Source organism: Anser anser (assembly GCF_964211835.1).
Source record: "Anser anser genome assembly, chromosome: 2".
Lineage (NCBI taxonomy): Eukaryota > Metazoa > Chordata > Aves > Anseriformes > Anatidae > Anser > Anser anser.
Window position 1 is genome coordinate 41,712,307 of NC_139721.1, and position 25,737 is coordinate 41,738,043.

General features: G+C 43.3%; 1 protein-coding gene and 1 long non-coding RNA gene across 6 annotated transcripts in view; both read left to right on the plus strand.

Annotated features, from left to right (window-relative positions):
* Positions 1-2,965, plus strand: part of ATP6V1H (ATPase H+ transporting V1 subunit H) — a 40,553-nt gene extending 37,588 nt beyond the window's left edge. For both annotated transcript variants that reach the window (XM_083824822.1, XM_083824823.1), the window contains exon 14: positions 2,120-2,965. In XM_083824822.1, coding sequence (XP_083680948.1) covers positions 2,120-2,180 — 61 coding nt within the window. In that variant the 3' untranslated portion in view covers positions 2,181-2,965. The remainder of the gene's footprint in view (positions 1-2,119) is intronic.
* Positions 2,966-7,672: 4,707 nt separating this feature from the next.
* Positions 7,673-25,737, plus strand: part of LOC310894573 — a 54,976-nt gene continuing 36,911 nt past the window's right edge. For 2 of the 4 annotated variants that reach the window (XR_014580015.1, XR_014580016.1), the window contains exon 1: positions 7,673-7,705. This is a non-coding gene — a long non-coding RNA (uncharacterized lncRNA). Of the gene's footprint in view, positions 7,706-14,686; positions 17,327-25,737 lie in introns of those variants that run through there. The other 2 variants (XR_014580017.1, XR_014580018.1) reach the window with 2 other exon arrangements.

Genomic DNA, 25,737 nt, shown 5'->3' on the forward strand with positions numbered 1-25,737 from the left:
GCTGCTGAAGCTTGAGTTTTAGTGGAAGATGTATGGGAGGTGATGAAAGGTCCTAGGTTAAGCAGTAAAACACATTTTGGAAATGATAAACTGAAGATTAACTGGTACTTCTAACAACAGCAGGTGGAAGTTGAATATGTCACTGAGTGCTCATAAAACATTCTCCTGCTCTGCCTTCTCAGCAAAAATGGCTCTTGAGTACAGTGCACCGTGGTTGGATTTTGTTATGTCTTGAGTATGCTTCTGAACTGGCGTAAGCCTTGCAATCTGTACTGTTAAGGATCGTTAGCTTGACTGATTTTCCTACTTCTAAATAATTACCTTGGAAATTCACATTCAGAGTGGTTCACATGTGCTTTAAGAATAAATAACTTGGCATGCTTGTTGTGCTTCAAGCAAACCTATCTACGTGCAAGCATTAGTTGCTTTCAAGGCTTGGATGTGAGAAGAAATAGTAGAACTAGTGCATGCATGTAGGCAAGAACGAAAGAAAGAGCAGAAGGAGATTTGATGATTTTGGAAACCATTCCATAGTTGCTGGCTGTGGTTTTGGATGGCTGTCAAATTTAACTTATTTTGGTGGTACGATTTTGGGTCCTGCCAAACCGTAAGAGAGCAGTTTATTTCCTCCTTTTGCCATCAGGAGCCTCTGCTTTGAGGTTGATAACCTATTTATTACGATCATTTATTATATCATTTTTATGTGATAATATCATTATATCATTTATTATGATCATTTCTATTGAGTGCTAGCCTTAAAATACAGCAATCCTGCAGAAACACCTGATAAAGCTGTGAGTAAGGTGCTCAATCATAAAGTGTGGCTCAGCATGCAAATTTACTACCATTGCTTGTAGAGTTTGAAGCTAGTATTGTATTTTGTAGGAATTTTGCTTTTCTAGCTGTTTTTAGCTTTAAAACAGAAATGCTGTTGGGTGATACAGGTGTGGTGCTAAACTTTATTCTGCAATAGAAATTGTTATGCATAGGGAATTGCAGATCAACAAGACACTAAACTGAAACGCAGTTTTTTGGAATGGGCAATAAGAACTGATCTTTCTCTTTTGGAGAAGGATTTTTTAAAGCAGCAGTGCATTCTCCTGAGTAAATTCTTTACTAAACTCGATTCTGAACATGCCTTTGCTTCTAATGCTTAACTCGTATAGATTGAAACAGCTGTGTAATGAGGAAAATGGTGGTTCAAAGTGTACGATTGGCAAGTGGAAACATGCCTAGATTTCACAGGTCTTGAGACCTCTCTTTCAACCGGTACAGTGGCGCAATTATTAATGCTTATTACAGAAAATGAATTTCAACCCACCTACTGTTAAAGACCTCTTTCAGCTTCCTTGTGCTTCTGTGAAGTGTTGAGCTGCTTTCACTGGAGACAGCGAAAGATGAGAAGACTCAGAATTGTGCATTTTTTCCATAGAATTTCAATATTGTTGCTAGAGCAAATGCTAAGAAACTTTGGTGTTTATTCGATTGTTGAGAGGGCAGATACAAAATAACTGCCTAGATAGACTTCAGAACAAAAGGCAAAAACAAACAAACAAAATTTTTAAGGGACCTGTTGGTATACAGCAGTGTTGACTTTAATACCTTTTATTTCTTCCAACTTGAAATTAAATTTCCTAAGTGTCTCTCTAGCTACAGGAAGACTTTGCTAGCGTATGGGTTAAACTGACAATTTATGGGTTAAACTGACAAAGTGTTACTTGTAAAACAGCTGTGTGAACACATGAAGGAGATCCTTTTTAAATAATTTGCCACAGCCTCTAATATGTATATTCAGCAAGAAAAATCTGTAGGCTTCATGGGTGTTCTGTAACAGTTGGCAGGACTTGTGAATGTTGCAGGAGGGCTTTTTCTTTTTCCAGAGTTTTGCTGATGTTCAATTCATACTGTATTTTCAGAAGATTAGGTGTTGGATGCCTAAAGCTTAGATACTGTCATAGTAGCTCCAGTGACTGTCTGATATTAGTAGACCCTATTTGAAGGAGCAACTCTAAATGTAAAATGTAAAAACTTTTCCCACTTTCTCTACTTTGTAATTCCCACCACCATCCAACTCCCTGTTCTCCATAATGTTTCTCAATCTATTTTTTTTGTATTTCAGGGAATACCTTGGAAAGCAATTGCAATCAGAACAACCTCAAACGGCGACTGCACGGAGCTAAACACTTCCATCAGTGCATTGCAGTTCCTGCTTCTAACTAGAATATGTTTGTCTTTTAAATTAATTGTTAAATTAATTGTCCAAGGAAACAAATCTCATGGTCTTTGCCTGCTACTAGTGCATAAGCTTTCCAACTTTCCTCCAGTGTTTTTTGGCTTAGTAAAAATTTGTTCAGCTAGTTCTGACAAATATGGCTATTATCTCTTCCTGTTATATTCTGAATGTATCTGAAAAAATGTGGCTAATATATTGCATTTGTTTTATGTATTTATTCTAATAATAAAGAATGCTACTAAAGGATTTTCATTCCATGTCACAACCTAGAAAAAATGTTCTCTTAGTGGGTTATCAGTCTTGTCACTTTCCAGGAAAAGCAAAGATAAATCCACTTGTGTATCTCCAGAGAAATTAATAAAGCTTTGACTTGGTGTTCTGTAGGGAATGCCTGAGAACTGTTGATTATCAGTACTGAAATATATACCAACTCTCAAAACAATGTTAATACTGTAAATAAAAGAAATGTATGGGGGCAATTTTGGGTAGGGGACTTCTCTCTTTTGAGACGATATTTTAAAACAAGAAGAGGGCAAGGTGGAGGGCAGGGAGAAGACTCCTCTAATGAGAAGTGATACTTAAGGTTCTTAGTGGAGCTGAATAATAGCAGTGTTAAAATTGCAGATCAAAGATCAAATGATTTTTCATTTTAATAACAAAAGTGCAGTAATAGGTGAACTCAGAAGTTGATGGAGTGTTTCTGTTAATTATTAAAAATACTTGTAAATGCCATGGTTTTAGTGTCATTCTAAAATCCATTGTATTCCATTTACATTAACTCACGTTGTTTGGCTGTCAAGTTCTTCTGTATTTTATAGCACCTGATAGCAAAGATGATGTAAGCATCAATGAATTGAGGATTATATAGGATTGAAATATGAAAAGCCTTGTTGCATGTACATGAGTTTGGCTACAGGCATTTGCAACACCAAGCATGTTCTTGTGATTCACTTTTTAGAAGGGAAGGAGATGAGAGAATGTGACTTAATTTCATGTGTGGTGCAAGTCTCCAAGAAAGCTTAGGATATTTTGTCAAGCAAAAAACAAACTGGGGAAACTTCTTTTGCAGTCTGGGTTTTTGTTGTATGTAACTAAAGTTTGACCACTGTTGCAAAGGGGGGAGAGAGGGATGATGGATGACAATTTGTGATGACTTCTTGGATTAAAATTGGATTATGTAGATTAATGACTGCTTACTTATGCATCTTACTTATGCATGTATGAAGTAGGCATTGATATTGTGGTTGTTATCATGAGAATAGGATAACAAGGCTTGAATGGAATTAAATTGATTTCTGTACGTGAGGTTTACCTAGGTGGATCTTACCTTGATGGTGAATGTTCCCGCATTGAGAGATGCTGGTGAGCAGGGAAGCTGTTGGAAGAGTAAGGATGCATACAGACACAGCTGTTTGTGTCTTGAGTCAGTTGAGTGGTCTCGAAATAAATCGGTCCTCCCTGATTTCACACTTGGATTTGCATCGCACATTGGTACACAAATGGGGTTCTTTGATTCAGCTTTAGGATGCACATCACATGTACCTTGGTTACTTGGCAAGCATACAGTCCACTGAACCAGGTAAGAATTTGTTTGAAATAAAGTCCTTTGAAATGCATGCGGAGTGAAGACTGGCTTAAGGCAATTGGCACTGCTCTACAAATGAGACTCTTGGGTCACCCTGCTTGTTGGTATAAATGTATCCCAAGACTGACATTGAAGGTGTTGTAAAGGGTTGGTCTTATGGTTACAGCTATAATGTTGGGCCCAGGGTGATGGAGCATTGGTGGGGAGGTACATCCATGTCTGCAAAACTAGAAGTCTGTGGTGTTTTCTTCTCTAAAGAGTTGTCTAAGGAGAATAGAGAAGAACTGCTTGGTAGGAAGTAAAGACAATGAATGCTACTTAAGGCAACCACTCCCAACTTTTTTTTTGAGAGGTGGGAATAACCAGGCAATTTGTAACATGGAACACCTTTTGCTTACAGGGGTTGTCCTCAAACATATAAATGTTATGCTTGTCTATTGTTGTATTGGGTATATATGGCAAGGTTTTGGTACTGGGGGGCTGCAGGAGTGACCTCTGTGAGCAGAGCCCAGCCGCTGCCCCGTGTCAGATGAAAGCCAGCTCCAGCTGGCTCCAAAAGGGACCTGCTGCTGGCCAGAGACAGGGACCAACACCAGCTGGGCCTCTGGGAGAGCAGATCTACAAGAAGGGGAAAAGAAAACCTGCTGTGCAACAGCAGCTGGGAGAGAGGAGTGAGAATCAGCCCTGCAGACCCCCAGGTCAGGGCAGCAGGACGTGCTCCAGGCATGCAGCAGCAGTTCCCCTGTGGCCTGTGGAGAGGCCCCTGGTGGAGCAGGCTGTCCCCCTGCAGCCCACGGGTCCCACACGGAGCAGATCTCCACGCTGCAGCCCGTGGAGGAGCCCCCGGTGGAGCAGGTGGATGTGGCCTGGAGGAGGCTGCGGCCCATGGAGAGCCCCCGCAGGAGCAGGCCCCGGGCCGGAGCTGCAGCCCGTGGAGAGGAGCCCACGCAGGAGCAGGGGGTCTGGGGGGAGCTGCCGCCCGTGGGGGACCCGTGCTGGAGCAGTTTGCTCCTGGGGGATGGACCCCGTGGTACGGAGCCATGTGGGAGCAGTTCTTGAGGAGCTGCTGCCTGTGGGCAGCCCCCGCAGGCTCAGTTCGGGAAGGACGGCATCCCGTGGGAGGGACCCCACGGGGAGCAGGGGCAGAGAGGGACTGTGAAGGAGCAGTGGAGATGAAAGGGAGATGGTCAGTCAGGGGCTGACAGCAGCCCCCGTTCCCCTGCACTCCTCGGGGGCAGGAGGTAGAAGAGGGTGGGTTGGAGGAAATTGTTTTAGTTTGCTGTTCTTTCTTACTGCTCTAGCTCATTAGAAAAATAAGTAATAAATTTCTCTTGTCTCCCTATGCTCAGTCTGTTTTGCCGGAGATTATAATTGTTGAGTGATCTCCCTGTCCTTATCTCAACCCTTGAGCCCTTTCCGTTGTATTTCTCCCCCTTTCCCTTTGAGGAGGAAGAGTGAGAGAGTGGTTGTGGTGGAGTGGTGGAGCTGTCCTGTAGCTTTTAAATGTGGAAGTTGGGGAACTTGACCAAAAGCATTCATTGAATATCAACTAATTCATAAAACTTTCTGCTATGTAAGTTTTTAGTCTGAAAAGTTCTGATTAGCTTTAGCTCTTAGTACTGAGCACTGTTTTTACTATTCACCTGTTTGCTCGCTTAACTTGCTCAGTCACATTCTCCCAAAATCTGGCATGTGGAACATAGGCAGATGCCATGGTGGCAGATTGAACACTTCAGGGCCCTGTGATGACAGCGTGGGTAGAGCTTGGTTTTCGGAAGAGAAATGTGTGCCAGTAGTTTCTTTCTATTGCTCTGGTGATATAAAGGTTTAGAGATTACTGGAGGTCCTCTGTGACAGACCAGATGACTATCTTGCTCCTAAAGCTCCTAATGCAAGAAATTAGAATTACCTTACTCCAAATCAGGGTAATAAATCTGTTTATGAATACTCTTTTTTTCCTAAATTTGTTTGCACTCTTACTTTGATTCCAAGAGTTTAATTTTCCTATAACGAAAGTAACTGCATTTCTGAAATCTTTATAAGCAGACTTTAACTTTTCTTCATTTGAGGTTTCTTTTGCTTTTCATGATAACATCTGCTTAAATGATTTTCTCTAAACTTTTGGTCTCCGGGTCTAAAATCTTAAGTGGAAATAAATGAGTAAATTTGCAGTATGCAGCAACCATAACAAGAATTAAAACCTGTCATAAATCAAAGCAGAAGAGATAGAAGGGGAACATGAGGAAGAACAGTGCTGCCTTCTGGAAGTAAGCCAAGAAAATGCTTTAATGATATGCTTAGTGCATTTTTACTGTTCCTACAAGCCTTTAGAGATCTGGCCTGCAGTTGGACGAAGGGGTGAAGGGGAAGCCAATTCTTGGTCGTGGCCAGTGTGTGCTACTTTCTCACACCAAAACAACCAAGGGCTGAGCAGGAGGTGGACTGCGTGGGCCCTAGATGGACCCTGCTGCTCTTTAATAGCTCATCAGAATTGCAAAAAATATCTTTGTGCATCTTCGTGAACAAATGAAGTTTTACAGTTTGTCATACTTGGGCCTGCTGGGCAAACACTCTTTTTCTATGAGTTTTCCATGCTAGTTTTAGCCCAGTAAATTACAAAGGGTCTGAAGGAATTCTCTTGACTCATCTCTATCCAAAAGCTTTCATTTCTGCTGAAGGAGCAGCTGAACATGAAAAATGTGCTAAAAAAGTTAACATATTTAAGAATATTTTCCATGAACTGCCCCTGGGCCTTACTGCTGCTTGAAAGCTAGGTTACTGTACAGTAAGGAGCATAATAACAGAAATGGAATAATGTGTAACTGTTATGCAGCGTCTTTCTGTTTCAATTCTTTGGTTGTACCCAAGAAAATTTCTGTGCTTTGAGAACCTAATTTTTATTGGAGGAAACAACTCCTTTTTTAAAAGCTCTTTATGTAAATGTTGGCAGTATGAACATATTTTTTCTTTTTCAGTCTGATAGTATCACAGATTTTCCCAGAAGTGCACAATTTATGTCTCTGTGAGAAAACTGAATCTGCAACAAAGAACAATTACATTTTTCGTGAGTCATTATGGTGTCCTTCTGTGCATATTCATATGTTTTTTTTTTTCAAGGCTCTTCAGTTAGTATGCCTTGTCTGGATTCTTTGTAGAGACAAAGCTTAAAAATTAAATATCGTTTTGAATGCAGTCATAAGCTACTTTAATAAGGCCACATGCATATGGCTCAGCCATAAAATGGGCGAAAAAATCAGGTAGCTGATTGTGGCAATGACAGTTATAACCTACTGATTCAGAAATTCCAGAACTACCATGGTATCAGATTCTTTTGGGGTAGGAGAATGTAATCAAGTTGCAGACTTGAAGGTCATTGTTCTTTAGATAATTTAAATGAAAAGAAAGTGGTGCAAAACAAGCCTATTCTATCAGGTTCAGTTGGCTAAAATACAGCTTCAGATAATGAGTCTGTCACTGTGGGGATCACAGCTAATAGCTGGATTGTAGATGCGTACAAATGCAAAGCAAGATACATTAGTCATTGTCCTGGTTCCAGTTAGGACAGAGTTAAGTAGCTCATAGTAGCTGGTAGGGTGCTATGTTTTGGATTAGGATGAGAAGAGCGCTGATAACATGCTGATGTTTTAATTGTTGCAGAGCAGTGTTTACACCAGGCCAAGGACTTTTCGGCTTCTCGCTCTGTCCTGCCAGCGAGCAGGCTGGGGGTGCAGCAGGAGCTGGGAGGGGACAGACCCAGGACAGCTGACCCAAACTGGCCAAAGGGGTATTCCATACCATCTGACGTCATGCTAAACAATATATAGGGGTGGCTGGCCGGGGTGGGGGGCCGGCTGCTCGGGGATAGGCTGAGCATCGGTCAGCGGGTGGTGAGCAATTGCATTGTGCATCACTTGTTTCTTATACATTATTATTATTAATACTATTATCATTATCACTATTATTATTATTATTGTTATTATTATTTTCCTGTCTTAATAAACTGTCTTTATCTCAACTCACAGGCTTCACTTTCCCGTTTCTCTCCCCCATCCCAGAGAGGGAGGGGGGAGGGTGAGCGAACGGCTGTGTGGTGTTTAGCTGCCAGCCGGGTTAAACCACAACAGTCCTTTTGGCGCCCAACGTGGGGCCCGAAGGGTTGAGATATCGACAAATCTGACCAGAGTGTGTTAAACTAAAATTGGTATAAGTATTGGACCTGCTTAATAGTTGCTAGTCACGATGTTGATTGCCTTAATCTCCAGTCTGCTGTACCTGTATTCCAAATTGAGTTTTATGGTGCGTTACTTTCTGTATGTGCTCCCTGTTGCACTGTTTATCCTTTCCGGGCCCTGGTTTAAGATTGTTATGGTACTGTGCGGTGTAGCAATGGCTTATGAAATGATGAGATATCTGGTCACGACTTTAACCTGGTATTTGTACTCAGCACTGACGTCGACTCTATACTTTGGAACCCATATCTCAGAAACTATTAGCAATTACACCTATTGCCTGTTTTCGTTAGGGAGCCAATCTGTGAAGGGGACAGGGGAAGACATGTTTCCCTACCTGTTCACTCTCCCTTTCTCCTTCACCACCACCCTCTTTTCCCCCGAGTTAGTTACGGTGGTTCTCCGAGATGTTGAATATCCTTGGGATACTCAGACCAGCCTGCTCTTGTTGTTATGTCTCCTGAATGCGCTTCAGATTTTGTGGAGGGTTAAACAACTACTTAGGAATCTCATCCGGAGATCTGTCTTGAGGCGGGATAGTTGCGAGTGGCAGGGAGTGTGGGAGGATATGGGCAGGTTTCTAGAGCAGTGGTCACCTCCAGTGTTTTGGACATTCACCCCTGAACAACTGCAAAATCCTAAAAAGCTGGCAGAATGCTTGAAAAAAAGGTGTCATGACTCTGGCAGTTCCAAAGTGACACAAATCACTGTAGCGTGCTGGGGTCTGGCTTGTGCCTATCGAGCTGCAATTGATGCTACTAGCAACCTAGCTCCAGCTCCTGCGGCCGCTCCAGCTGCAGCTCCTGCAGCCGCTCCAGCTCCAGCTCCTGCAGCCGTTCCAGCTCCAGCTCCTGCAGCCGTTCCAGCTCCAGCTCCTGCAGCCGCTCCAGCTCCAGCTCCTGCAGCCACTCCAGCTGCAGCTCCCGCGGCCGCTCCAGTTCCAGCTCCCGCAGCCGCTCCAGTTCCAGCTCCCGCAGCCGCTCCAGCTCCAGCTCCTGCAGCCGCTCCAGCTCCTGCAGCCGCTCCAGCTCCTGCAGCCGCTCCAGCTCCTGCAGCCGTTCCGGCTCCAGCTCCTGCAGCCGCTCCAGCTCCTGCAGCCGCTCCAGCTCCTGCAGCCGCTCCAGCTCCTGCAGCCGTTCCGGCTCCTGCAGCCGCTCCAGCTCCAGCCCCTGCAGCCCCTCCAGCTCCTGCAGCTGCCCCAGCTCGTGCAGCTGCTCCCACTCCTGTGGCTGGGTCAGAGAAACGAGCTGTAGCAGTGCAAGTTGACCCCGCAGAGGGTATTCCAACCCCTGTGGCAGACCCTGCGTCTGGGTCAGAGAAACGAGCTGTAGCAGTGCAAGTTGACCCCGCAGAGGGTATTCCAACCCCTGTGGCAGACCCTGTGTCTGGGTCAGAGAAACGAGCTGTAGCAGTGCAAGTTGACCCCGCAGAGGGTATTCCAACCCCTGTGGCAGACCCTGTGTCTGGGTCAGAGAAACGAGCTGTAGCAGTGCAAGTTGTCCCTGTAGACAAGGTGAAAAAATGGTATAGAGGCTCAGGTCGTTTAAAACGCAGACAGTCTTCTGCTAAGTCTGGGCGTAGTGAAGACGAGGCTGGGCCATCAAAGGTGCAGGAGACTGAAGATGAGGATGAGGATGGCGAAAAATCAACAGTAACTACCCGGACTCCATACCAGCCATCAAAGGTGCAGGAGACTGAAGATGAGGATGAGGATGTCGGAAAATCAACAGTAACTACCCGGACTCTACACCGGCCATCAAAGGTGCAGAAGACTGAAGATGAGGATGAGGATGTCGAAAAATCAACAGTAATTACCCGGACTCTATACCAGCGTGAGCTACGAGATGTGCGAAAAGATTTTGGTCGCTGTATAGGCGAGCAGCTTGTCACCTGGCTGCTCCGATGCTGGGACACGGGAGCCAATTATGTGGAATTGGAGGGCAAGGAAGCCAGGCGGCTGGGATCCCTTGCTAGGGACGCATGCATTGACAAAGCAATTGGAGATGGAGCACGATCTCGCAGCCTCTGGAGGCGTCTCCTGTCAGCTGTGAAGGAAAGGTATCTCTTCAAGGAAGAACTTGTATGTTTACCAAGCAAATGGACCACCATGGAGAAGGGAATTCAGTACCTGAGGGAATTGGCCGTACGGGAAGTAATTTATAAGGACCTAGACGACGCACAAACATCCGCAGATCCAGATGCAGTCCGGTGTACACTACCCATGTGGCGGAAGTTTGTACAGAGTGCCCCATCATCATATGCCAACTCATTGGCAATACTAGCCTGGAAAACGGAGGAGAATCCCACAGTGAATGAAGTGACTAAAATACTCCGGCAGTACGAAGGAAATCTCTCCTCTTCCCTAAAGGCCTGTGTCTCAGCTGTGGAGAAACTCTCTGAAGAGGTCCACCAACTTAAAGAGAATTTATCTTCCCCTCCACCTGAACGAACCAGTGTCCACCAGCTAAAAGAGAATGCTTTAGAGAAACTTTCTGAAAAGATCCACCAACTTGAAGAAAGATTATCTTCCCCTTCACCTGAACGAACCAGTGTCCACCAGCTAAAAGAGAATGCTTTGGAGAAACTTTCTGAAAAGATCCACCAACTTGAAGAAAGATTATCTTCCCCTTCACCTGAACGAACTAGTGTCCACCAGCTAAAAGAAGAATACCTTGGAGAAACTTTCTGAAAAGATCCACCAACTTGAAGAGAGATTATTTTCCTCCCCACCTGTACAAACCAGTGTCTCAGCTATTAGGGGTAAACGTTCATCTATGCAAGGAAGACAATATGGTGGGCACACACACCGCGCCACCCTGTGGTTTTACCTACGTGACCATGGAGAGGACATGAGAAAATGGGATGGAAAATCTACTGCGACCCTAGAGGCACGGGTACGTGAATTGCAAAGGAAAACAATTGGGAAAAAGGAGTTCTCTGAAAGGTTTGCTGCTCCAACTTCCAGCAGGCAGTCCTTTAAACACAGAAATGAAGATTCTGACCAGGACTAGAGGGGCCCTGCCTCCAGCCAGGGGGAGGAAAGGGACAATCGAGTTTATTGGACTGTGTGGATTCGATGGCCTGGCACGTCAGACGCACAGAAGTATAAGGCTTTGGTAGACACCGGTGCACAATGTACTCTAATGCCATCAAGCTATAAAGGGCCAGAGCCCATCTGTATTTATGGTGTGACGGGGGGATCCCAGCAGTTAACTGTATTGGAGGCTGAAGTGAGTCTAACCGGTAATGAGTGGCAAAAGCACCGTATTGTGACTGGCCCAGATGCTCCGTGCATCCTTGGCATAGACTATCTTAGAAGAGGATATTTCAAGGACCCAAAAGGATTCCGCTGGGCTTTTGGCATAGCTGCTTTGGAGACAGAGGACATTAAACAGTTGTCTACCTTGCCTGGTCTCTCAGAGGACCCTTCTGTTGTGGGGTTGCTGAGGGTTGAAGAACAGCAAGTGCCGATCGCTACCACAACTGTGCACCGGCGGCAATATCGCACCAACCGAGACTCCCTGAGTCCCATCCATAAGCTAATTCGTCAACTGGAGAGCCAAGGAGTGATCAGCAAGACTCATTCACCTTTTAATAGTCCCATATGGCCAGTGCGAAAGTCTAATGGTGAGTGGAGACTAACAGTGGACTATCGTGGCCTGAACGAAGTCACGCCACCACTGAGTGCTGCAGTGCCGGACATGCTAGAACTCCAGTATGAACTGGAATCAAAGGCAGCCAAGTGGTATGCCACAATTGATATCGCTAATGCATTTTTCTCCATCCCTCTAGCAGCACAGTGCAGGCCACAGTTTGCTTTCACTTGGAGGGGAGTCCAATATACTTGGAATCGGCTGCCCCAGGGGTGGAAACACAGCCCTACCATTTGCCATGGACTGATCCAGTCTGCGCTGGAGCAGGGGGAAGCTCCTGAACACCTGCAGTACATCGATGACATCATTGTGTGGGGTGACACTGCAGAAGAAGTTTTCGAGAAAGGGAAGAAAATAGTCCAAATCCTTCTGAGGGCCGGTTTTGCCATAAAACAGAATAAAGTTAAAGGACCTGCACGAGAGATCCAGTTTTTAGGAATTAAATGGCAAGATGGACGTCGTCAAATCCCAATGGATGTGATCAACAAGATAACAGCTATGTCTCCACCAACTAGCAAAAAAGAAACACAAACTTTCCTAGGTGTCGTGGGGTTTTGGAGAATGCATATTCCAAATTACAGTCTGATTGTAAACCCGCTCTACCAAGTAACCCGTAAGAAGAATGCTTTTGAATGGGGCCCTGAGCAATGACAAGCCTTTGAACAAATTAAGCAGGAAATAGTTCATGCAGTAGCCCTCGGGCCAGTCCGAACAGGACCAGATGTAAAGAATGTGCTCTACACCGCAGCCGGAGAGAATGGTCCCACCTGGAGCCTCTGGCAGAAAGAACCTGGGGAAACTCGAGGTCGACCCCTGGGGTTTTGGAGTCGGGGATACAGAGGATCTGAAGCCCGCTATACTCCAACTGAAAAGGAGATATTGGCAGCATATGAAGGAGTTCGATCTGCTTCGGAAGTGGTCGGTACTGAAGCGCAGCTCCTCCTGGCACCCCGACTGCCGGTACTAGGCTGGATGTTCAAAGGAAGGGTCCCCTCTACGCATCATGCAACTGATGCTACATGGAGCAAGTGGGTTGCACTGATTACTCAGCGGGCTCGAATAGGAAACCCCAGTCGCCCAGGAATCTTGGAGGTGATTATGGACTGGCCAGAAGGCAAATACTTTGGGATATCATCAGAGGAGGAGGTGGTTCGTGCTGAAGAAGCCCCCCTGTACAACAAGCTACCGGAAAATGAGAAGAAATATGCCTTGTTCACTGACGGGTCCTGTCGTATTGTGGGAAAGCATCGGAGATGGAAAGCTGCTGTATGGAGTCCTACACGACGAGTTGCAGAAGCTGCTGAGGGAGAAGGTGAATCGAGTCAGTTTGCAGAAGTAAAAGCCATTCAGCTGGCTTTAGATATTGCTGAACGAGAAAAGTGGCCAGTTCTCTATCTCTATACTGATTCATGGATGGTAGCAAATGCCCTGTGGGGGTGGTTACAGCAATGGAAGCAGAACAACTGGCAGCGCAGGGGCAAGCCCATCTGGGCTGCGGCATTGTGGCAAGATATTGCTGCCCGGGTAGAGAACCTGGTTGTAAAGGTACGCCATGTAGATGCTCATGTGCCCAAGAATCGGGCTACTGAAGAACACCAAAACAACCAGCAGGTGGATCAGGCTGCTAAGATTGAAGTGGCTCAGGTGGACCTGGACTGGCAACATAAAGGTGAATTATTTATAGCCCGATGGGCCCATGACACCTCAGGCCATCAAGGTAGAGATGCAACCTACAGATGGGCTCGTGATCGAGGGGTGGACCTGACCATGGACACTATAGCCCAGGTTATTCATGACTGTGAAACATGTGCTGCAATCAAGCAAGCCAAACGGTCAAAACCTCTTTGGTATGGAGGACGATGGCTGAAATATAAATATGGAGAGGCCTGGCAGATTGATTACATCACACTCCCTCAAACCCGCAACGGCAAGCGCCATGTACTTACAATGGTGGAAGCAACCACCGGATGGCTGGAAACATATCCTGTGCCCCATGCCACCGCCCGGAACACTATCCTGGGCCTTGAAAAGCAAGTCTTATGGCGACATGGCACCCCAGAGAGAATTGAGTCAGACAACGGGACTCATTTCCGAAACAACCTTATAGACACTTGGGCCAAAGAACATGGTATTGAGTGGGTGTATCACATCCCCTATCATGCACCAGCCTCTGGAAAAGTTGAACGATACAATGGACTGTTGAAGACTACACTGAAAGCAATGGGTGCTGGGACATTCAAAAATTGGGATACACATTTGGCAAAGGCCACCTGGTTAGTCAATACCAGGGGATCTGCCAACCGAGCTGGACCTGCCCAATCAAACCTGTTACGCACTGTAGAAGGGGATAAAGTTCCTGTAGTGCACGTAAGAAACATGCTGGGTAAAACAGTCTGGGCTACTCCTGCCTCAGGAAAAGGCAAACCCATTCGTGGAATTGCTTTTGCTCAGGGACCTGGATGCACTTGGTGGGTAATGCAAAAGAATGGGGAGGTCCGGTGTGTACCTCAAGGGGATTTGATACTGGGTGAGAATAGCCCATGAGTTGAATTGTAGTATGTTAATTATTATATAATAATGTATGTCATCACTACCATGATTGCTATATATCATAGATGAAAATGGTGATTAATTAGAATGTATTGGACAGAGTGTAACCTGAGCATGACATAAATGGTATGGAATAAGGGGTGGATATCTGTCCTGGTTCCAGTTAGGACAGAGTTAAGTAGCTCATAGTAGCTGGTAGGGTGCTATGTTTTGGATTAGGATGAGAAGAGCGCTGATAACATGCTGATGTTTTAATTGTTGCAGAGCAGTGCTTACACCAGGCCAAGGACTTTTTGGCTTCTCGCTCTGTCCTGCCAGCGAGCAGGCTGGGGGTGCAGCAGGAGCTGGGAGGGGACAGACCCAGGACAGCTGACCCAAACTGGCCAAAGGGGTATTCCATACCATCTGATGTCATGCTAAACAATATATAGGGGTGGCTGGCCGGGGTGGGGGGGCCGGCTGCTCGGGAATAGGCTGGGCATCGGTCAGCGGGTGGTGAGCAATTGCATTGTGCATCACTTGTTTTCTTACACATTATTATTGTTAATACTATTACCATTATCACTATTATTATTATTATTGTTATTATTATTTTCCTGTCTTAATAAACTGTCTTTATCTCAACTCACAGGCTTCACTTTCCCGTTTCTCTCCCCCATCCCAGAGAGGGAGGGGGGAGGGTGAGCGAACGGCTGTGTGGTGTTTAGCTGCCAGCCGGGTTAAACCACAACAGTCATCAAAAAGGTGAAAAAATTTTGACATAAATACCAAGTAGAAAAATAGTTCTTAGAAATGTTCTTTTTTTTCTTTCTTCTAAGCCTTTTCAGTGTTGCAAAAATTTTTTTTTTGGCTAAGAGATCATATGAAATTTTAATCTGAAAGAATCACTTTGTATTTGGCTTCCCCAGCAAGTGCAATTGAATTGAGCTGCTTCTGTCCTATCCAGATGCATACGTATGAGAACGCTTTTTTTTTTAAACTGTAGTTTTAACAGTTGATGGAGAATTACAGAACAGATTAACACAATTGGTAATTTACATTTCTAAAGTTTTCTTCAATATTTTAAATCTACAAAAAAATGATCGTGGTTGTTCTGAGTAGGCTGTGTAAGGAAGTTTGAGGAGTAGTAGGATATGTGATCACAAAGCTTTGCATCATTGTCTTCAGTTAATAATTATAAATATAAATAATTATAAAATACATCTCAGATGTCTTAAACGGGTGAATTCCTTTTATAGAGAAGATTCTTATTATGAAGTGCAAAAAATTGTATATCTTGTGTTATCGTGGAGTGTCACTCCTCTGTTAGTATTCCGGTTCATAGTGCTATCCATTTTTTTCTGTATTATATCCTAATTCTTTTTAGAATTGGTGATATTTCCCATCACCAGTTTCCAGCCGCTCAATGCTTTATGCAAAAAAGAACCATCGTCTTCACAGAGTGTTTGAGATTATTAAGCAGAACTTCTACCTATGGTCCTCTTTACTGGGTGGTCTTCAGTGCTTCATCAGTTGTCATCGCTATTCTCTCTTCCTTTATTTTTGAGGAGTGAGGACTGCTCATTCATCATCTTGGATGAGGCACTTTTTCTGTTTAAAGCCTCTGCTAACCTAACAAGAAAAGAAAAACATTTTAAATTGGCAGTTTACTTAATAGAACCTAGTAAAGCAGGTTGGGTTTCTAAATGTGTATTTTGAAAAGATGGAAATGCTTTTTCTACAGCAATGGGAACACCTCTTGCTGCTTGTGAGACTGCAGTGTCAAGATGGTGTAATTTAAATTTTAACTCTTCTATTTTTAACTCTTCTATTTAATTGTTGTAGGCAGATATGACTAATTATGACCTAAGTTAAAAAAAGCTAGCTTGTACTATGAAGTAGTCCTAAATCACCAGAAACAATAAATAGGATACTTGAAATGAATTTTTAAATATATTTCTCACCGCCTCCTGCATCAAGATGGCTTGAGAAATAGATGTCAGAAAATGATGATGATTCTGAAATATGTGTTCTTGAAGACCTTTTTCAAGTATTGCTTGTAATAGAAGTATTTTGCGTTCTATGTGGTCATGTCTCACAAGGTCCAGGATGCACAGTATTAGCAGCATGAGACTTGAAAACTAATTGGTGTGCATTGGCCTCCATTGCCAGGCAGGATTAGGTAATACACTCTCAATTTAAAAGAAATTTATAAAATATAAAAATATTTTAAAATTACTTTATATCTCATCAGTTCCCTTTTTACCATAAATCACTAACAGTGTAGTGTAAACCAGTTCTAGAGAAACATTCTGAAATGACCTCTACTGCAGCTTATGTAGGTGATGCTAATGACATATACAAAGGCAAGTTGAATCTTAGTCAACATAGACCGCTCTGTGCCATCTACTCCTTCTTCTGCTCAGTATCTCAAGCTGAATTTCATTTCAAACGTGCCATGTTTAGCTGTTTGCTTCTGCCTTGTGCCCAGTCTGGATGCCACAGAAATAATTGAACTGGGGGTGTTTGTCAGGTAAGTGGATTCCAAAAGAGATCAGTGAATGGAGGATGATTGCTCAAGCTGCATTGCAGTTGCGGACAGTTTGGATAGCTTTGCATATATTGTAAAGAATTTTTTTTCTTTCTATGCACAAAATTGCATCTTGCTTACCTTCGGAAGAACACAACAAACCAACCCCCTTGAGAATATATGCTGAGGCATTACTATAGCATCTGTGTTGTAGTAGTTTTGCTGTTCTCCTAAATGCACCTTATCATACTTCCATGCTGAGTCTCTATACAAATGCAGGCTCCCAGGATGGTGAAGAATTGCTTGCTATTTTCACTTAACCTTTGGGCTTTCTGGGAAGCTGGCGAAGAAGCAGAGGGAGTTGCATGGCCTGTTCTGAATATACCTCATTGCTGCCAACTTGCTTCCATCTGTACTTGGATGTACAGCTTCATTTTTCTTTCTTCCAATATGACCGCAGGAAAAGCTGCTCCCCACCCTGAGGCATAAATACCAGGCAAGCCAGGAGAGGTGATGTTTCCTCCTGTTGTAGTTATGGCTAAGGAGCTCCATGCAGCTTTTCCAGGGGTGAGTGTTGTTTGTTCTTCCTTTAGAGCTGTTTTTATCTCGATTATATTTTTCCTATTACATGAAGCTGTAAGAAATTGCAGATAAAACTTCTCATTTTATGGAGTGGCAGGCAAGCTATTTCCAATCTGAAGCGCCTGGGGTGGGAGTGAAATAGAGCCACACATCATAAAGTGACACTTTTGAGACTTGCTCATGACTTGATAACAGTGTCCTGGCTTTGATAATAGTGTCCTGGCTTTCTACCTGTGGTCTGAAGTAGGTGTCAGGTCTGAGAGAGCATCATCTACCTGTATGTGGGGCAGCATGGGCTGGTTGGGATGTGTAGGTACAAATATCATCTTTCCTGGGCCCAGTGTGCTGGATGAATTCCTGGTATTCATCTTTAATTAAACTGATGCCTGCATACATGAAATACTAGGTATATAATATAATAATTCTTAATACTATGTATAACAACTTCTGGTTTATTTTTAAAGGGGTTCCTCACTGGTGACCAAAGGTCAAACCTTTAATGTTTTTGCTGAGCCTTTGGAAACTGCTGTCAGACTGTAGCAACTCATCTGTCCACTTGATGTACCTGCTTGCTATGGTACTTTGGATGCAATAACTGCCACAGAAAGCTTTAGGCTTTTACAGATGGGTCACCATAGAACCTCTCTAAATGTCTGGGAACTTGCTTACCGTAAACATTACTTTTTGCAAAAACACATGCCCTTTTCCCAACATCGTTGAAGTGGCAGAGTGGAGACGAGTGTCTAGTAACTAGTAAGAGAGTGATCAAAGTAGAAGGCAGATGGTGCTTTTTCTCAGCACAACTTTGCAGTGAAGGAGGGAAAAATAAAGGTTACAGTATTATCGGGAGCTCTTGTCTAGCAAGAAAATTAAACCAGTGCTTGGAAATGCTATTTAATCACCACTGTTGCAGCACAGGGTTTATAAAAAGCTGAAGAGGCCAAACAAAAACCATTTGTGTTCTGATGTAATTTGTTATGAAAATAGTTGTTATGCCATGTGGAGAGAGCAGGTTCCCCAGTTAACTGGCCGTGCAGCCTCCCTTCTGGGCTGCAGCATCAAGAGACCCCGTTTTGTACGGAGCAGCAAGGCTTTGATGGGAGGGCCTAGCTTTTGGAAGAGGTGCCAGGAGCAGTGCGTGGCACGGCCTGGTAACCCCAGGCTCACCAGAGCGTTAGGCCAGCACGCACAGGGGCCCTGTGAGGGACCGGTGGTGCTCTGCTGTACCGCTAGGTTGCTCACACCGTAAGAATTACTCTTGATTTCATCCCTTTTAAAGGCTGATTCCATAACCTGGTTTCCAAGGGCAGATCCTTGCAGCAACCTCTCCTGAACTGCGGGATTCAGTCTACTGCCTGTTTGTGCCCATGATGATGTTGCAGCAGGGAATGGAAATAAAACAGTTTTCCCCCTGTATTTTTTCTGTGGACTTAACCAGTTTTCATGAAAGGCTTGAAACTTTGAATTTGTGGAAGCAGAGCGTTGTCTCGTGACTAGAGGAAAGGTTCAGGAAAGATCAGCAAAGGCCTGACTTGGTTCTGATTGCCAGATCTCAGAGGCTGCAGCATTAAGTGTCTTTCTCCTAGCATCAGCTGTTTGTTGCTCTTACTCTTCCTGCTGGAAGATTGGACCAGAAACCCACTCCTCTGGCCCTAAACCTTCTTCCAGGTTCACTGAAGCTATGGCAAGGATATTGTCATTTGCTCTTGCGCTGATATTTTCTTACAGCTACTTACATTCCTGTGGCAGTAGCTTCCCCCAGGCACCTCCCTAGGTCATTTAGGGAGAAACCACTTAGAAACACCGTTAACCTCTGTCTCTAATGGGACTTAATTGTACCACAAAGTCTGTTTTCTTCCTTGAGTCAGAATGCAAAGCAAACAAAATCCCACACAATTAAGTGCACCGCAGACCTGATGTAGTAGAGGCGCTAGGAAGTTCCGATGTGAACTTCAGTCTGTGTTAGAGGGAACTCATTTGTGAGACATACGCTGTATGGGTGTTATCTGTAATGGCACGAATACCTTCTCACATAAACAAAAATCTTATTCTTGAGTAACATGCACATAACTAATAAGCTCGTGCATAACTGGAGATTTAATTATCAAACTGATATGCTGTTTGTTGTCGTTGGGTCAGATTTGTGGCTTTCTGGGGAAGACTGGTATTGTATCTATATTAAAAAAAAAAAGTGCTTTAATTAAGATGTTTACACATAGGTTGTTGTTGTTGTTTTTTTGTAGAGGAGCAAAACAGCTCTTGTAAATGTGATACTTCACAATTATCTTGTGACTGAGTCTGCTGTTTGGACTTGTTTTTCCACACAGAATGAACCACCCTGCAGTATGACAATATGCTTCCCTGATTTTGTTACCTGAATTTTTCTCTTGTATCCAAAGAATTACGTGGCCAAATATGTCAGTCTTCACTTCCTTCTTACCTAAGTGACATAGGATGGTAATTTAGAAATGCATTACTCCATTTCTATGGTAATGTTTTCTTCTTAAAGAGAAAAGTCAGTTCCGTTGTCTCTGAGCTGTTGTTTTTTTCCCCAGGAAGCTGTTCTCCTTTGAATATTTTCTGTCTTTCAGATGTAACTGCTACTATGTTCTGTTAACATCACACAGCTATACTTGTTTCATCATTGCCTTCCTAGTGGTCTCTTAATTTATTTGATGTATATGAAATTGAAGATATGAAGTTAAGATGAAGATATGTAACATTAAATAAGCCTTAAATTTGAGATAATTTGGGTGCTACCTTATTTACTAATCATCAGTCCTTGATGTCAGTGTCCTTCCTGTGCTCACCCATTTCATGTAAATATTAGTGCTGTCCAAAATTATTTTAGGTCCTGTCTGTCCATCCTCCCCTATTTCAGTTGTCCATTCTGTTCAGTCTACATGGGCAGATAAGACAAAACACAGGCTTCTGTAACTTAATTCTTGACTTACAGTAAATGAGAACCATCTGTGTTCTTAATGAAAGCGACTAGTATAATGCTGCAAAAACTTGTCAGGCTTTGGAAAGTTATTGAATATAAGGGTAGGATTTATTTTTTTTGTGTTGCTAATTTTGCTAGCAGAGCAGATGAAGCTCTTCTGGTAGTTCTGAAGCTAAGAAGAGGTTAACTTCTGCTTGTGTTCACAAGACTTAACAGTATGTTAATGTGTTGTCCTGAAATGCAGGATTTTTATTACATGCATGTGGTTGCATAGCAAGATCTGATTAAGAGGTTTTGCAGTCCTTTTCCTGAGCTGAACTGCACTGAAATCATAGAATCGTCTAGGTTCGAAGAGACCTCCAAGATCACCTAGTCCAACCTCTGACCTAACACTAACAAGTCCTCCACTAAACCATATCACTAAAGGCTACCTCTAAACGTCTTTTAAAGACCTCCAGGGATGGCAACTCCACCACCTCCCTGGGCAGCCCATTCCAATGCCTAACAACCTTTTCAGTAAAGAAGTTCTTCCTAATATCCAACCTAAACCTCCCCTGGTGCAACTTTAGCCCATTCCCCCTCGTCCTGTCACCAGGCACGTAGGAGAACAGACCAACCCCCACCTCTCTACAGCCTCCTTTAGTGTACCTATAGAGAGCGATAAGGTCGCCCCTGAGCCTCCTCTTCTCCAGGCTGAACAAGCCCAGCTCCCTCAGCCGCTCCTCGTAAGACTTGTTCTCCAGACCCCTCACCAGCTTCGTTGCCCTTCTCTGGACTCTCTCGAGCACCTCCATGTCCTTCTTGTAGTGAGGGTCCCAAAAAATATTTCCAGAGTTTAATGGGCTGCTGTTAATGTAGCATAAAATTGTCTTTTTGCTAAAACATGTTTGGGTCACAAGTTGTTGGTGATTTTACCTTAACAAAATTACTTAGATATTATGGTATTGGAACTACTCTGAGTATGATACCAGTTTTCCAGTATGTTTACCTTAAAAGCAGATAATTAGTAACTGTTGAACTAATGATGCTAACAGGAGACTCCCTGAGAGAATGAACTGGGGGCTGGAGGGTTCCCCGTCCGAAATTGTAGTCACCATCTTTGGAGGGCTCTAGCCTGTGTCCACCTCCAAGTGGACAGTGGAGCTGATGCTGGAAACTGGACATGTACTGATGCATTACTCTTTACTTTACACAGAGCATTAAACATTGAGGCAGAGAGTGGGGAAAAAGCACCTGCTTTGGGCACAGAAGGCAGAGGTTGTACCTATCTCACTGAATCAGTACCTATCTCAGTGAATCAGCTATATGAAATGAAGCTGTTGCAGCAAAGCAGAAGGAGAAGCTTCCAAGGAAGTCCAGGCTGGAGCTCCCACCTCCCTTCTGGAGAGAGAGAACTGGTTTCAAACTCAAATTAGGCAGATGAGATATTTGAACAGTAGTGTTCACAACCTGATTAGTCTAACCGCTGTTTTGAGGCTTGCTGATTTTTCTGTTTCGACCTAAGTTCCTAAATAGCTTAAATGCTTTGGAGTTAATGGGAACTCCGAAGTGTAATAAGTAGAACAGAAATTAAATCCAGCCAGGCAAACCTGATTTTGTCTTATAGGGTATTAGAAGTTAATCCTCTTAACACCTAGATAGGAGATATCTTCTGTGCACACAGAAGAGCTAATATAATATTGTCTTGATTTTTAATGTGGTGCTTTATTGTTTCTCTCTTAACTTTGCTGTAAAATTTCATTCACTTGGATAGAAGTGGTATCGAGTGGATTGCTACAGAAGTTATTGGATTTGAGATGAAGTTTGTTCATAAAAATGCCTATGAGCAGGCTGTGATTCCATCAGTGCTTTTTTATTCATTAATTTGACTTGATTTTCTCTTCAGAACTGTTTTGCTACTTTCTGTGTTATTGTTAGTAGCAGTTATGTAATTAACTGATGTTAAATTTGAATTTGATGAGCTGCTGTAATTACGTAAGTCATAATCTATCACTTATATATCTTGACTGGACTAAAACAGCATTGTAATTAGGAGAAGAACTGGAGGCTACAGGAAGGGGAGAAGCATTTGACTCCTGGGGAGCAGCCATAAATGGAGAGGATCAGGAAACTTCTCTTGACCTAAACAGTATCTGAAATGTCAGCCCTAAACACAATGGCCTATTTTTATTTCTGTTCTGAGTTTGGATGTTAAATGAGATCTTCTTTTGCAAATAATTTATATTACAGTAGTTTCTCCCTACCCCCAATGGGGGCTATTGCCCTTTTCGCTCAGCAATGTGCACTCTAAGAGCATCTTGCTTGTTTGCATGAAATAGGGCCCATCATCCCATATGTGCTGTACTAGCTGCAGAGCCTTGGTGGTTTAAATGCTGAGCACTTTGAGTTATAATTATATCTTCTGTATATGCAATATTGTTTTCTTGTTCTGGGAAGCAGACAAAAGAAATGTGATTACATTCAAGACAGTCATTTGTTACACAGCCTCCTTTAGGTACATATGCTACAGCATAAACAGAATTGCCAGAACTTATGGACAGTGACAGATGTGGATTTGGTAGGGGGGCAGATCTCAGTATCAGGAGGGGAAAAAAAAACACAAAACTGTTCTGATAACTTTTGATTGATACATGCTTTTCCCTGTGAGTAGCTGTCAGCTGGGCCCTTTTGGGAAGAGTCATCAGCTTTGCAGCCCTTCTGGTTACAAGTCGATGATAACTTAAAGATTTCTACTTATGGGTTATGGCAAATCTGCAAGATGTTTTCACCTTTCAGGCTGAGAAACAGCAACTTCTCCCCTGTTCAGTCTATGGCTGACTGTGATTCAGGCCTGAACAGAAGGACCTAGGTACTTAACTCCTGAGTCTTGCTGGGAATCTTGGCAAGCCCAACAGGGAAGGTAGAGGAGGGCAGAGCTGCCAAATGCTGCTTCTCTATCAAGGGGGAGGCCTTGGGCCCTTATACTGACCCTGCAGGTTATATTATCTTAGCTTCTCAGTTGCGTTTTTGGTTCAAGAATTTGTATCATTTTATGACCTGAGTTGCATAGATAGGGGAAAAAGATGTTGTCAGTGTTCTGCAGGCTTTGCTATGCCTGGCTTATCCCGTCCTTCTGGGGGTATATCTGCACTAGCCTTTGGAAAGGCAATAGGCTCTGGCTGCCCAAGAAAATGGGTGTCTTACAGCATCTTAAATCCTCAGATTTTCTGCAAGAGCTGTTGGAGCAGAGCTCCTGTTAGTCCACAGAAAGATTAACAACTATGGAAACAGCAGGTGTTTTTCACCAGCTGAGAAACAGCTCTCTGAAACAAGGCGGGTAATTGTATGCAAGAGCCCAGGTCAAAAGGAGAATTGAATCCTATGCACATATCTTTAGTGGTGGTTTCATTTGCATCTCCCCCCCCCCCCCCCCCACGTATTACGAACTGTATATCTGCTAGTTACTGAGGGACTGCTTTTTTTTTTTTAAACCTAGGTCTTTATTTAAAAAAAATACAAGCTCCCTGTAGCTCTTCACTGAAGTGGTTTTTTCCACTACGATCTGTATTACAGGGCAATATTTAGTTCAAGTGATTTGTTATTTGTTGGGTTTCCAGTGCTTTTGAAATGCATATTCATATTTTTAGATCATTTGTTATTATGGGTATCCTAAAGCTTATACCTCTCTTTCTGTGAAGGTTGGCTGAAATAAGAAGAAAAAAGAGTAGATCAATTATTTGTAAGAACAGCAATCCCTTCTAAAGAAATAGGCTTCATAATTTTCTTTCATGAAACTTTATGTTCCTCTTAAGCCTGGTTTTCCTGTGGAATTAGTTAAAGTAAAAACTAGTAACAGCCTAAAGCATTTAGATCTCAAAGATGCTCTGGAAATACTAGGTGGTACTCCTACTTTGCTACTCATCTTCAAATACAGACAGAAAAGGATGCTGTCACATGCTCTTTACTTAGTCAGCTCACAAGTATTTTGTTCAGTGGAATGAAGGAATAAAATATAGGACTTTGTTCCTTTATCTTCAGCTTGATTAAATTAAGAATGATGAATAAACCACCTGAAATTTTGAAGAATTGGTTTATCCAAACAAGTTATTTCTCCATCTATTTTTCCTCTTCCCCTCTTTTTCTACCTTTAAATAGAAAAAACGAAAAATGTTTAATGAAAAAATCAAATATACTCCATACAAACTTTGAAAAATGATTTGCAGTCTGAATTTAGAATGAAGTAGGTTAGCATATGAATACCACCATGGGCTTCAAACTGCACAGAAAGGATTGTGTTATCTGCATAAACACTATTGTGCAAAATACTTTTCTACACTCTTTGTGCAATACTTTGTGTTTTAAATCTTATGTAAAGCAATAGCACAGGTTACCACTCCTTTGCTATATTTTAACTTCTGTCTTCAAACATACCTCCAAGCTACAGTTCCCCAAAGTGTAGTTCTCTAATGTTCCCTCAATATAATTTTTCCTCTCCCGATACCTGAGAGAGTATATTTTGCACTCACTAGCTATGGACTGTTATGTAAAAAAGGCACATGTTCTTTATATGTACAGTTGAGCAAAAAACTTGGAGGCTGAAGTAGATTGAAGTCAACAGAATTATTTTGTTGATATAAAACTAGTTAAATGAGACATCATAATAAAGGCTGTAATAATGAAGGCATAGCAGAAATCCAAGGATGAACAGGAGAGGCAAGATACTTTAAGAATCTGTAGCCAGTTTGTGGTGGTGTGGCAGAAATGCCTAGGAGAAGCTCTGTGTATCACATAAGCTCTTTTGGTGTAAGCAGAAAACAGTGGCTGGTGGTGTGTTGGTGCTTTCCACCTTGAGCCTTGGCCAAGGGTGAGCCTGATGGGAACGCTTAGATAAGGCCTTGCTGACTGTGAGCTGGCACTGAAGGTGTGGTGACAGTGTTTGCCGAGCGCATCCCCACCTGCTTGAGCAACAGCTCACCAAAGGGGAACAAGAGGTTGTGGGGCCTCTCCAGGAGGTGACCCTGGCACCACTATGCACCCCCGTTTACCCTCAGACACACAACGTGCATGGGAGTTTTCTCTCATTTAAAGCAAAGTAAATTCCTGGGGCCTGGCAGTGGCATACGAGTTAGCTGTGTGCTGCCCGTGCCTTCCTGTTGCTCTGGATCAGTGCCTCTGCTTAGATAAAATAAGATCCCCTCTGAGCAGCTGCAGTCGTTGGCTTTTCTCTGCTCGGAGACCGAGCCCCAGCGTCCCCAGAGGGCTGTGATCAAGGAGCAGCTGCAGGGAGCTGGTGTCACAGGCAGGCCAACAATCCAACCCCGTGTTTTTCAAAGTTTACAAAGGCATAATTTCTCATTTCCTTGCTTTACATGGACTCTAAATTACGTGCAATAGAGAGAGTGAAAAGTGAATCATCTCTTTCATAAGGTCAGGCTAGAAGAAACGTCCGTGACATCAGAACAACCGTACTTGA